The sequence below is a fragment of the Salvelinus alpinus genome, chromosome 23 (genome assembly GCF_045679555.1).
Source record: "Salvelinus alpinus chromosome 23, SLU_Salpinus.1, whole genome shotgun sequence".
Classification (NCBI taxonomy): domain Eukaryota; kingdom Metazoa; phylum Chordata; class Actinopteri; order Salmoniformes; family Salmonidae; genus Salvelinus; species Salvelinus alpinus.
The window spans coordinates 16,799,824-16,814,540 of record NC_092108.1 but is presented as its reverse complement, the minus strand read 5'-3'; the positions used below and the strand labels follow the sequence as shown (position 1 = coordinate 16,814,540).

At 42.6% G+C, this 14,717-nt stretch overlaps 1 protein-coding gene across 5 annotated transcripts in view; it reads right to left on the bottom strand.

Annotated features, from left to right (window-relative positions):
• Positions 1 to 1,990: 1,990 nt before the first annotated feature.
• LOC139550368 (rap guanine nucleotide exchange factor 4-like) overlaps positions 1,991 to 14,717 on the bottom strand; it is a 97,163-nt gene continuing 84,436 nt past the window's right edge. For all 5 annotated transcript variants that reach the window (XM_071361232.1, XM_071361227.1, XM_071361228.1 and 2 more), the window contains one exon: positions 1,991 to 2,873. In XM_071361232.1, the coding sequence (XP_071217333.1) occupies positions 2,746 to 2,873 (128 nt within the window). In that variant the 3' untranslated portion in view covers positions 1,991 to 2,745. The remainder of the gene's footprint in view (positions 2,874 to 14,717) is intronic.

Sequence of the window (14,717 nt, the reverse complement as noted above, 5' to 3'; positions counted from 1 at the left end):
CCTTTGATGATCTTCATCAGATGGCACTCATAGGACTTCATGTTACACAACACATGTATGTTTTGTTCGATAAAGTTCATATTTATATCCAATAATCTCAGTTTACATTGGCACGTTATGTTCAGTAATGTTGTGCCTCGAAAACATCCAGAGAATTTGCAGAGAGCCACATCAATTTACAGAAATACTCATCATAAACTTTGATAAAAGATACAAGCGTTATGCATAGAATGAAAGATATACTTCTCCTTAATGCAACCGCTGTGACAGATTTCAAAAAAGCTTTACGGAAAAAGCACACCATGCTATAATCTGAGTACAGCGCTAAGCCACAAATACAAGCCATACAGATACCCGCCATGTTGTGGAGTCAGTAAAAGTCAGAAATAGCGTTATAAATATTCACTTACCTTTGATGATCTTCATCAGAATGCACTCCCAGGAATCCCAGTTCCACAATAAATGTTCGTTTTGTTCGATAAAGTTAATCTTTATGTCCAAATACCTCCTTTTTGTTAGCGCGTTTAGTTCATCAATCGAAATGCACGAGGCGTGGGCAAGTCCAGATGAAAGTCCAGACAAAAAGTCAAAAAAGTTATATTACAGTTCGTAGAAACATGTCAAACGATGTATAGAATCAATCTTTAGGATGTTTTTATCATAAATCTTCAATAATGTTTCAACCTGACAATTCCTTTATCTTTAGAAATGAAAAGGAACGCAGCTCGCGCTCACGGCCGCACGCGAGACTTAGCTCATGGCATTCTGCCAGACCCCTTAGTCAAACAGCTCTTATTCGCTCCCCCTTCATAGAAGCCTGAAACAAGGTTGTAAAGACTGTTGACATCTAGTGGAAGCCTTAGGAAGTGCAATATGACCCCATAGATACTGTATATTCGAAACGGCAATGACTTGAAAAACTACAAACCTCAGATTTCCCACTTGCTGGTTGGATTTTTCTCAGGTTTTCGCCTGCCATGTGAGTTCTGTTATACTCAGACATCATTCCATCAGTTGTAGAGACTTCAGAGTGTTTTCTATCCAAATCTACCAATAATACGCATATATTAGCTTCTGGGCCTGAGTAGTAGGCAGTTTACTCTGGGCACGCTTTTCATCCGAACGTGAAAATGCTGCCCCCTATTCCAAACAGGTTTTAATCACATTCTGCTCTCTGCCTGTTATCCCCTTTCCCGGTCATTGTATGTGGTGTTTGTTCTGTGTGTGACCTGTCCCTTCAAATATGGCTGCTGACATCCAGAGCATTCATGTATGGGTTTATTGCTTCTATAGAAAACACTCCCCCCCCCCTTCACACACAGACACACAGGTCAGAGACAGGGCTAGACAATGAGTCTACTCTAGTTTGACACTCAACCCCGTCTCTCACTCACTCATCAACTAAAACCTCACCACACACACCAGGAACAAGGAGGCAGTGACATCACCAGTCTGGAATGACCATGGTGACATGACAAACCCATAGAGATAGTTAAACCACATTGTATCTGTCCCATCATGGTGTCTGTGAGAGCACGGGCAGCGCCATTGAGACAGTATCCATTTTGAAGTAGTACATTTTCTTCTTCTACTACTTCTATGAGTTGGCAAACAAACAGAAATGAGGCATACTGCCACCTGTAGATGTATTTATTTTTTCTTCACAAAGCAAGGTTGGAGATTTACTGCCACCTGGAGTTATGGACTGTTTCCTCACTAGTATAATTCATTGGCTGATCCCTCCTGATGACCTGGATGGAATAATGTGATCCTTCCTTAACCCATAGGAGGTCCCACCCAGTTGACTGGTGAAAGTTCTCAATGGCGCTGCCCATGCTAACACAGGCTTTTGAACACTAGAGTCCTCTATCTATATGGACCAATCCAGGAATGACCGTGATGACAAAATCAACAGGGGACAGACCAGTTGACATCACTATCAGGGACAAAAACAGTGACCAAATCAGCAATAACCACCAGAATCCGATGCTTTGATTAGATATTTTTATTTACAGTTCAGACAGACTATACGCTCTCAACCCACTGACATCATGATGAGGTAAAACAAGTTCTAGTCCAAGTTAAATATACAGTACCCACATTTACAAAAGGTACATGAAGAAAACACAACTGAGAAAGATGACTGATTTAATTGAATAACAATACGCTACATGAGTTGTGCTTTAATGCAAAAATAAACAACAACTTGAGGACAGTTTTCAGAACACTGGCGTAACAAAGCTAGAGGTTTTGTTTCTCTATATTACTTTATGTAAAGATCTTGGTATTTGTAACATACTTTTTCATATGTGTTACATCTGCTCAAAGTAAGGGACATGATAATCTGTAAATAAGACTTAAAACCTCTAGTTGTAACTTTTTTCAGTTACTTTTTAACTACTTTTTTCTATCTCCATTTAGAGTAACCTTACACGTAACAGAGAAATCAAGAGTCTCTTATCTCTAAATCATCTCTCTTCTATGTGATGTCACAGAGGAGCTGAGGGTTCACTATGATGTCACAGAGGGCAAAGTGTTCTGTATGATTTCACAGAGGGCTGATGGTTCTGTGTGATGTCATAGAGGGCTAAAAATTCCATGTGATGTCATAGACATCTGACTGTTCCATATGATGTCACAGAGGCCCAGTGAAGCCATTTGATGTCATAGCAATGAAGGTTACTTGATCTTACACAGAGGCTCTATATGATGTCATAGAGGGTAACAACTGCATGGTGGGCAGGCTCAGGTCCTGCGGGGCTCTAGCCTATAAGAGAGTGTTGTCAGGGTCCGTTGTTTGTCAATCACACACAGCTTCCTGACATAACCCCTCACCTCAGCATGGTTCTTATTGGGCTGACACACCTCAGGGTCTGAGAGAGAGAGAAAGTGCGAGAGAGAGAAAGTGCGAGAGAGAGAAAGTGAGAGAGAGTGAGTGAGAGAGACACACACAGAGAGAGAGAGAGCGAGAGCGAGAGCGAGACAGAGAGAGAGAGAGAGAGAGAGAGAGAGAGAGAGAGAGAGAGAGAGAGAGAGAGAGAGAGAGAGAGAGAGAGAGAGAGAGAGAGAGAGAGAGAGAGAGAGAGAGACACACACAGAGAGTGTGACAGAGACAGACAGGTTTTTGGCTCTGTATGCCATTACAATGGATTTGAAAGGAAACAGACTTTCAGCTTTTATTTGAGGGTATTTACATCCAAATGGGGTGAACAGTGTAGGAACTACAGCACTTTTTATATGTGGTCCCCCCCCTTTTTAAGTAATTGGACAATTGGCTGCTCAGCTGTTCCATGGCCAGGTGTGTGTTATTCCCTCATTAGTTAATTTACAAGTAAGCAGATAAAAGGTCTAGACTTGAAGTGTGGTATTTGCATTTGGAATCTGTTGCTGTTAACCCTCAATATGAAGTCCAAAGAGCTGTCACTGCCAGTGAAGCAAGCCATCATCAGGCTGACAAAACAAACCTATCAGAGAGATAGCAGAAACATTAGGTGTGGCCAAATCAACTATTTGGTACATTCTTAAAAGAAAGAACTCACTGGTGAGCTCAGGGAAACCAAAAGGCCTGGAAGACCATGGAAAACAACTGTGGTGGACAACAGAATAATTATTTCCCTGGTGAAGAAAAACCCGTTCACAACAGTTGGCCAGATCAAGAACACTCTCTAGGAGGTAGGCGTATCTGTGTCAAAGTCAAGAATCATGAGAGAATAGTAAATACAGAGGGTTTATCACAAGATGTAAATCATTGGTAAGCCTGAAAAACAGGAAGACCAGATTAGAGTTTGCCAGACAACATCTAAAAAAGTCTATACTGTTCTGGAACAACATCCTATGGACAGACCAGTGGTGGAAAAAGTACCCAACTGTCATAGTTGAGTAAAAGTAAAGATACCTTAATAGAAAGTTACTCAAGTAAAAGTCACAGAGTAAAATTCTAATTGAGTAAAAGTCTAAAAGGTTCTTGGTTTAAAATATACTTAAGTATCAAAAGTAAAAGTATAAATATTATAAAAAATTATTATATTAAGCAACCAGAGGGCACCATTTCCTTGTTTTTTTAATTTATGGATAGCCCGGGACACTAACACTCAGTCATCATTTACAAACAAAGCAAGTGTGTTTAGTGAGACCACCAGATCAGAGGCAGTAGGGATGACCAGGGATGTTCTCTTGATAAGTGGGGGGCATTTGACTATTTTCCTGTCCTGCTAAGCATTCAAAATGTAACGAGTACTTTTGGCTGTCAAGGAAAATGTATGGAGTAAAAAGTACAATATTTTCTTAAGGAATGTAGTGAAATATAAATAGTAAAGTTACCCCAGAAAACAACTTAACTTCTTTGGGGTAGGGGGCAGTATTTTCACGTCCGGATGAAAAGCATGCCCAGAGTAAACGGCCTGCTACAAATCCATAAAAGCTAGAATATGCATATACAACAACCCTGGAGGTTCTAAAACTGTTTAAATGATGTCTGTGAGTATAACAGAACTCATATGGCAGGCAAAAACCTGAGAAAAAATCCAACCAGGAAGTGGGAAATCTGAGGTTGGTCGATTTTCAACTCAGCTCCTATTGTAGATACAGTGGGATATTGGTAATGTTGCACTTCCTAAGGCTTCCACTAGATGTCAACAATCTTTAGAACCTTGTCTGATGCTTCTACTGTGAAGTGGGGGCGAATGAGAGTGGAATGAGTCAGAGGTCTGCCAGCAGCTACGAGCTGACCATGCGCATTCACGAGAGTTTGCTCCCGTTACATTTGCTTTTCTGAAGACAAAGGAATTCTCCGGTTGGAACATTATTGAGGAATTATGTTAAAAACATCCTAAAGATTGATTCAATACATCATTTGACATGTTTCTACTGACTGTTACAGAACTTTGACATTTCGTCTGCTTTTAGTGAACGCGCTTCGTGACTTTGGATTTGTTTACCAAACGCGCGAACAAAAGTAACTATTTGGACATAAATGATGGACATTACCGAACAAAACGAACATTTCTTGTGGAAGTGGGAGTCCTGGGAGTGCATTCCGACGAAGATCAGCAAAGGTAAGTGAAGATTTATAATGCTATTTATGATTTTTGTTGACTGCATAATATGGCGGATATATTTGTGTCTTGATTGGGCTCTGAGCGCCGACTCAGATTATTGCATGGTTTGCTTTTTCCGTAAAGCTTTTTGGAAATCTGACACAGCGGTTGCATTAAGGAGAAGTGCATCTAAAATTCCATGCATAACAGTTGTATCTTTTAGCAATGTTTATTATGAGTATTCCTGTAAATTGATGTGGCTCTTTGCAAAATCAAAGGATGTTTTGGAACTTCTGAACGTAAGGCGCCAATGTAAACTCAGATTTTTGGATATAAATATGAACTTTACTGAACAAAACATACATTTATTGTGTAACATGAAGTCGTATGAGTGTCATCTGATGAAGATCATCAAAGCATAGTGATTCATTTGATCTATATTTCTGCTTTTTGTGAATCCTCTCTTTGGCTGGAAAAATGGCTGTGTTATTCTGTGAATAGGCACTCACCTAACATAATCGTTTGGTTTGCTTTCGTCGTAAAGCCTTTTTGAAATCGGACACTGTGGCTGGATTTACAACAAGTGTATCTTTACAATGGTGTAAAATACATGTATGGTTGAGGAATTTTAATTATGGGATTTCTGTTGTTTTAAATTTGGCGCCCTGCAGTTTCACTGGCTGTTGAAGAGGTGGGACGCTACCGTCTCACGTACCCTAGAGAGGTTAAGGTATTTTTACTTAAGTACTGGGAGAGATGAGACAAAGATCAACTTGTACCAGAATGGTGAGAAGAGTATGGAGAAGGGAAGGAACTGCTCATGATCTGAAGCATACCACCTCTTCTGTGAAGCATGGTGGAGGTAGTGTTATAGTTTGGGCATGTATGGCTGCCAATGGAACTGGTTCCTGTCACGTTCTGACCCTAGTTATTGTGTTAATCCTTTGTTTTGTTGGTCAGGACGTGAGCTGGGTGGGCATTCTATGTGTTGTGTTTCTATGTTGGGTTTAATGTGCCTGATATGGTTCTCAATTAGAGGCAGGTGTTTGACGTTCCTCTGATTGAGAACCATATTTAAGGTAGGCTGTTCTCACTGTTTGTTTGTGGGTGATTGTCGCTGTGTCTGTGTTTATTGCACCACACGGTACTGTCTCGTTCGTTCTTTCCTGTTCGTGCGTTCTTCATTTTATGTAGTTTGCATGTTCAGGTCAGTCTACGTTGTTTGTTTGTTATTTTGTATTTATCAAGTATAGTTCGGTTCAGTGTTCGTCTTGTCTAATAAATTCATGATGTCGACATACCTCGCTGCGTATTGGTCATCTGATCCTTCTCGCCTCTCCTCGTCTGAGGAGGAGGACGAGGTAGACAGTCGTTACAGTTCCCTTGTATTTATTGATGATGTGACTGTTGACAAAAGCAGCAGGATGAATTCTGAAGTGTTTAGGGCTATATTATCTGCTCAGATTCGGCCAAATGCTTCAAAACTCATTGGACGGCGCTTCATAGTGCAGAGGGACAATGACCTGAAGCGTACTGCGAAAGCAACCCAATACTTTAAGGAAAAGAAGTAGAATGTTCTGCAATGGCCAAGTCAATCACCTGACCTGAATCCAATTGAGACTGCATTTCACTTGAAGGCAAAACGCCCCAAGAACAAGCAGGACCTGAAGACAGCTGCAGTAAAGGCCTGGCAGAGCATCACCAGGGAAGAATCCCAGCATCTGGTGATGTCTATGGGTTCCAGACTACAGGCAGTCATTGACTGCAAAGGATTTGCACTATCAAAATAAAGTTGCACACTCCTTGTATAAACTACTAGCAATTTAATGGGTATTTACCAACGTTTCGACATCACTGTGCCTTCCTCAGGGTAATGTCATGAATACTTGAACCAGGTTATGTAGACAAACAGTGCAATTAGTGTAACCAACGACAATAGTGAGGGGTGTGTCACAATGATTAAGTTAATTAAAATGAATTAGTGACTGTTAAATAGTATATGGCATATTAAATATATTACGCTATTGTTATGATATAGAAACGTAATGGAATATTGTACATCATATTAGCATCAACTTACATTGTTTCATTAAATTTCACATAATAATTTCACACCTATCCCAAATGGGAACTACAAATGTGGCTCTATAAAAACGTCTTTCTTCAGACACCCACATACAGGTCGAAAGATCCCTGTTAGGGGTATCATCTCATGCAAGACCAAGTGAGTAATCTATCTCATCCCCTGTTCATGTGGAAAAGCCTATGTGGGACAAACGAAAAGACAATTAAAACAACGCATAATGAACACCGCAGCTCAATCAGGTGTCAGAACACTGACTATCCAGTAGCAGCTCAATCAGGTGTCAGAACACTGACTATCCAGTAGCAGCTCAATCAGGTGTTAGAACACTGACTATCCAGTAGCAGCTCAATCAGGTGTTAGAACACTGACTATCCAGTAGCAGCTCAATCAGGTGTTAGAACACTGACTATCCAGTAGCAGCTCAATCAGGTGTTAGAACACTGACTATCCAGTAGCAGCTCAATCAGGTGTTAGAACATTGACTATCCAGTAGCAGCTCAATCAGGTGTCAGAACACTGACTATCCAGTAGCAGCTCAATCAGGTGTAAGAACACTGACTATCCAGTAGCAGCTCAATCAGGTGTCAGAACATTGACTATCCAGTAGCAGGTCAATCAGGTGACAAAACATTGACTATCCAGTAGCAGATCAATCAGGTGTAAGAACATTGACTATCGCGAGCAGCTCAATCAGGTGTTAGAACACTGACTATCCAGTAGCAGTTCAATCAGGTGTCAGAACATTGACTATCCAGTAGCAGCTCAATCAGGTGTCAGAACATTGACTATCCAGTAGCAGCTCAATCAGGTGTCAGAACATTGACTATCCAGTAGCAGATCAATCAGGTGTAAGAACATTGACTATCGCGAGCAGCTCAATCAGGTGTAAGAACACTGACTATCCAGTAGCAGCTCAATCAGGTGTCAGAACACTGACTATTCAGTAGCAGCTCAATCAGGTGTCAGAACACTGACTATCCAGTAGCAGCTCAATCAGGTGACAGAACATTGACTATCCAGTAGCAGTTCAATCAGGTGTGAGAACACTGACTATCCAGTAGCAGCTCAATCAGGTGACAGAACATTGACTATTCAGTAGCAGCTCAATCAGGTGTGAGAACACTGACTGCCCAGTAGCAGCTCAATCAGGTGTCAGAACACTGACTATCCAGTAGCAGCTCAATCAGGTGTAAGAACATTGACTATCCAGTAGCAGCTCAATCAGGTGTAAGAACACTGACTATCCAGTAGCAGCTCAATCAGGTGTAAGAACATTGACTATCCAGTAGCAGCTCAATCAGGTGTGAGAGCACTGACTATCCAGTAGCAGCTCAATCAGGTGTCAGAACATTGACTATCCAGTAGCAGCTCAATCAGGTGTCAGAACACTGACTATCCAGTAGCAGCTCAATCAGGTGTGAGAACACTGACTATCCAGTAGCAGCTCAATCAGGTGTGAGAACACTGACTATCCAGTAGCAGCTCAATCAGGTGTAAGAACACTGACTATCCAGTAGCAGCTCAATCAGGTGTAAGAACATTGACTATCCAGTAGCAGCTCAATCAGGTGTGAGAGCACTGACTATCCAGTAGCAGCTCAATCAGGTGTCAGAACATTGACTATCCAGTAGCAGCTCAATCAGGTGTCAGAACACTGACTATCCAGTAGCAGCTCAATCAGGTGTCAGAACACTGACTATCCAGTAGCAGCTCAATCAGGTGTCAGAACATTGACTATCCAGTAGCAGCTCAATCAGGTGTCAGAACATTGACTATCCAGTAGCAGCTCAATCAGGTGTTAGAACACTGACTATCCAGTAGCAGCTCAATCAGGTGTCAGAACATTGACTATTAAGTAGCAGCTCAATCAGGTGTTAGAACACTGACTATCCAGTAGCAGATCAATCAGGTGTCAGAACACTGACTATTCAGTAGCAGCTCAATCAGGTGTTAGAACACTGACTATCCAGTAGCAGCTCAATCAGGTGTCAGAACATTGACTATCCAGTAGCAGCTCAATCAGGTGTCAGAACATTGACTATCCAGTAGCAGCTCAATCAGGTGTTAGAACATTGACTATTCAGTAGCAGCTCAATCAGTTGTTAGAACATTGACTATCCAGTAGCAGCTCAATCAGGTGTCAGAACATTGACTATTCAGTAGCAGCTCAATCAGGTGTCAGAACACTGACTATCCAGTAGCAGCTCAATCAGGTGTAAGAACACTGACTATCCAGTAGCAGCTCAATCAGGTGTCAGAACATTGACTATCCAGTAGCAGCTCAATCAGGTGACAGAACATTGACTATCCAGTAGCAGCTCAATCAGGTGTAAGAACATTGACTATCCAGTAGCAGCTCAATCAGGTGTCAGAACACTGACTATCCAGTAGCACCTCAATCAGGTGTCAGAACATTGACTATTCAGTAGCAGCTCAATCAGGTGTCAGAACATTGACTATCGCGAGCAGCTCAATCAGGTGTTAGAACACTGACTATCCAGTAGCAGCTCAATCAGGTGTCAGAACATTGACTATCCAGTAGCAGCTCAATCAGGTGTTAGAACACTGACTATCCAGTAGCAGATCAATCAGGTGTAAGAACATTGACTATCCAGTAGCTGCTCAATCAGGTGTTAGAACACTGACTATCCAGTAGCAGCCCAATCAGGTGTGAGAACACTGACTATCCAGTAGCAGATCAATCAGGTGTAAGAACATTGACTATCCAGTAGCTGCTCAATCAGGTGTTAGAACACTGACTATCCAGTAGCAGCTCAATCAGGTGTGAGAACACTGACTGTCCAGTAGCAGCTCAATCAGGTGTCAGAACATTGACTATCCAGTAGCAGCTCAATCAGGTGTGAGAACACTGACTGCCCAGTAGCAGCTCAATCAGGTGTCAGAACACTGACTATCCAGTAGCGGCTCAATCAGGTGTAAGAACATTGACTATCCAGTAGCAGCTCAATCAGGTGTAAGAACACTGACTATCCAGTAGCAGCTCAATCAGGTGTGAGAACACTGACTATCCAGTAGCAGCTCAATCAGGTGTCAGAACACTGACTATCCAGTAGCAGATCAATCAGGTGTCAGAACACTGACTATTCAGTAGCAGCTCAATCAGGTGTTAGAACACTGACTATCCAGTAGCAGCTCAATCAGGTGTCAGAACATTGACTATCCAGTAGCAGCTCAATCAGGTGTCAGAACATTGACTATCCAGTAGCAGCTCAATCAGGTGTTAGAACATTGACTATTCAGTAGCAGCTCAATCAGTTGTTAGAACATTGACTATCCAGTAGCAGCTCAATCAGGTGTCAGAACATTGACTATTCAGTAGCAGCTCAATCAGGTGTCAGAACACTGACTATCCAGTAGCAGCTCAATCAGGTGTAAGAACACTGACTATCCAGTAGCAGCTCAATCAGGTGTCAGAACATTGACTATCCAGTAGCAGCTCAATCAGGTGACAGAACATTGACTATCCAGTAGCAGCTCAATCAGGTGTAAGAACATTGACTATCCAGTAGCAGCTCAATCAGGTGTCAGAACACTGACTATCCAGTAGCACCTCAATCAGGTGTCAGAACATTGACTATTCAGTAGCAGCTCAATCAGGTGTCAGAACATTGACTATCGCGAGCAGCTCAATCAGGTGTTAGAACACTGACTATCCAGTAGCAGCTCAATCAGGTGTCAGAACATTGACTATCCAGTAGCAGCTCAATCAGGTGTTAGAACACTGACTATCCAGTAGCAGATCAATCAGGTGTAAGAACATTGACTATCCAGTAGCTGCTCAATCAGGTGTTAGAACACTGACTATCCAGTAGCAGCTCAATCAGGTGTGAGAACACTGACTATCCAGTAGCAGATCAATCAGGTGTAAGAACATTGACTATCCAGTAGCTGCTCAATCAGGTGTTAGAACACTGACTATCCAGTAGCAGCTCAATCAGGTGTGAGAACACTGACTGTCCAGTAGCAGCTCAATCAGGTGTCAGAACATTGACTATCCAGTAGCAGCTCAATCAGGTGTGAGAACACTGACTGCCCAGTAGCAGCTCAATCAGGTGTCAGAACACTGACTATCCAGTAGCAGCTCAATCAGGTGTCAGAACATTGACTATCCAGTAGCAGCTCAATCAGGTGACAGAACATTGACTATCCAGTAGCAGCTCAATCAGGTGTCAGAACACTGACTATCCAGTAGCACCTCAATCAGGTGTCAGAACATTGACTATTCAGTAGCAGCTCAATCAGGTGTCAGAACATTGACTATCGCGAGCAGCTCAATCAGGTGTTAGAACACTGACTATCCAGTAGCAACTCAATCAGGTGTCAGAAGATTGACTATCCAGTAGCAGCTCAATCAGGTGTTAGAACACTGACTATCCAGTAGCAGATCAATCAGGTGTAAGAACATTGACTATCCAGTAGCTGCTCAATCAGGTGTTAGAACACTGACTATCCAGTAGCAGCTCAATCAGGTGTGAGAACACTGACTATCCAGTAGCAGATCAATCAGGTGTAAGAACATTGACTATCCAGTAGCTGCTCAATCAGGTGTTAGAACACTGACTATCCAGTAGCAGCTCAATCAGGTGTGAGAACACTGACTGTCCAGTAGCAGCTCAATCAGGTGTCAGAACATTGACTATCCAGTAGCAGCTCAATCAGGTGTGAGAACACTGACTGCCCAGTAGCAGCTCAATCAGGTGTCAGAACACTGACTATCCAGTAGCGGCTCAATCAGGTGTAAGAACATTGACTATCCAGTAGCAGCTCAATCAGGTGTAAGAACACTGACTATCCAGTAGCAGCTCAATCAGGTGTGAGAACACTGACTATCCAGTAGCAGCTCAATCAGGTGTCAGAACACTGACTATCCAGTAGCAGCTCAATCAGGTGTTAGAACACTGACTATCCAGTAGCAGCTCAATCAGGTGTCAGAACACTGACTATTCAGTAGCAGCTCAATCAGGTGTTAGAACACTGACTATCCAGTAGCAGCTCAATCAGGTGTCAGAACACTGACTATCCAGGAGCAGCTCAATCAGGTGTCAGAATACTGACTATCCAGTAGCAGGTCAATCAGGTGTCAGAACATTGACTATTCAGTAGCAGCTCAATCAGGTGTCAGAACATTGACTATCGCAAGCAGCTCAATCAGGTGTTAGAACACTGACTATCCAGTAGCAGCTCAATCAGGTGTCAGAACATTGACTATCCAGTAGCAGCTCAATCAGGTGTTAGAACACTGACTATCCAGTAGCAGCTCAATCAGGTGTCAGAACATTGACTATCCAGTAGCAGCTCAATCAGGTGTCAGAACACTGACTATCCAGTAGCGGCTCAATCAGGTGTAAGAACATTGACTATTCAGTAGCAGCTCAATCAGGTGTAAGAACACTGACTATCCAGTAGCAGCTCAATCAGGTGTGAGAACACTGACTATCCAGTAGCAGCTCAATCAGGTGTCAGAACACTGACTATCCAGTAGCAGATCAATCAGGTGTCAGAACACTGACTATTCAGTAGCAGCTCAATCAGGTGTTAGAACACTGACTATCCAGTAGCAGCTCAATCAGGTGTCAGAACATTGACTATCCAGTAGCAGCTCAATCAGGTGTCAGAACATTGACTATCCAGTAGCAGCTCAATCAGGTGTTAGAACATTGACTATTCAGTAGCAGCTCAATCAGTTGTTAGAACATTGACTATCCAGTAGCAGCTCAATCAGGTGTCAGAACATTGACTATTCAGTAGCAGCTCAATCAGGTGTCAGAACACTGACTATCCAGTAGCAGCTCAATCAGGTGTAAGAACACTGACTATCCAGTAGCAGCTCAATCAGGTGTCAGAACATTGACTATCCAGTAGCAGCTCAATCAGGTGACAGAACATTGACTATCCAGTAGCAGCTCAATCAGGTGTAAGAACATTGACTATCCAGTAGCAGCTCAATCAGGTGTCAGAACACTGACTATCCAGTAGCAGGTCAATCAGGTGTCAGAACATTGACTATTCAGTAGCAGCTCAATCAGGTGTAAGAACATTGACTATTCAGTAGCAGCTCAATCAGGTGTAAGAACATTGACTATTCAGTAGCAGCTCAATCAGTTGTTAGAACATTGACTATACAGTAGCAGCTCAATCAGGTGTCAGAACACTGACTATCCAGTAGCAGCTCAATCAGGTGTCAGAACATTGACTATTCAGTAGCAGCTCAATCAGGTGTCAGAACACTGACTATCCAGTAGCAGCTCAATCAGGTGTAAGAACACTGACTATCCAGTAGCAGCTCAATCAGGTGTCAGAACATTGACTATCCAGTAGCAGCTCAATCAGGTGACAGAACATTGACTATCCAGTAGCAGCTCAATCAGGTGTAAGAGTATTGACTATCCAGTAGCAGCTCAATCAGGTGTCAGAACACTGACTATCCAGTAGCAGCTCAATCAGGTGTCAGAACATTGACTATTCAGTAGCAGCTCAGTCAGGTGTCAGAACATTGACTATCGCGAGCAGCTCAATCAGGTGTCAGAACACTGACTATCCAGTAGCAGCTCAATCAGGTGTCAGAACATTGACTATCCAGTAGCAGCTCAATCAGGTGTTAGAACACTGACTATCCAGTAGCAGCTCAATCAGGTGTAAGAACATTGACTATCCAGTAGCAGCTCAATCAGGTGTTAGAACACTGACTATCCAGTAGCAGATCAATCAGGTGTGAGAACACTGACTGTCCAGTAGCAGCTCAATCAGGTGACAGAACATTGACTATTCAGTAGCAGCTCAATCAGGTGTGAGAACACTGACTGCCCAGTAGCAGCTCAATCAGGTGTCAGAACACTGACTATCCAGTAGCGGCTCAATCAGGTGTAAGAACATTGACTATCCAGTAGCAGATCAATCAGGTGTAAGAACACTGACTATCCAGTAGCAGCTCAATCAGGTGTGAGAACACTGACTATCCAGTAGCAGATCAATCAGGTGTAAGAACACTGACTATCCAGTAGCAACTCAATCAGGTGTAAGAACATTGACTATCCAGTAGCAGCTCAATCAGGTGTGAGAACACTGACTATCCAGTAGCAGATCAATCAGGTGTCAGAACATTGACTATCCAGTAGCAGCTCAATCAGGTGTCAGAACACTGACTATCCAGGAGCAGCTCAATCAGGTGTCAGAACACTGACTGAGTTGCTACTGGATAGTCAATGTTCTGACACCTGATTGAGCTGCTACTGGATAGTCAATGTTCTGACACCTGATTGAGCTGCTACTGGATAATCAGGTGTCAGAACATTGACTATCCAGTAGCAGCTCAATCAGGTGTCAGAACATTGACTATCCAGTAGCAGCTCAATCAGGTGTAAGAACATTGACTATCCAGTAGCAGCTCAATCAGGTGTCAGAACACTGACTATCCAGTAGCAGCTCAATCAGGTGTCAGAACACTGACTATCCAGTAGCAGCTCAATCAGGTGTCAGAACATTGACTATTCAGTAGCAGCTCAATCAGGTGTCAGAACATTGACTATCGCGAGCAGCTCAATCAGGTGTTAGAACACTGACTATCGAGTAGCAGC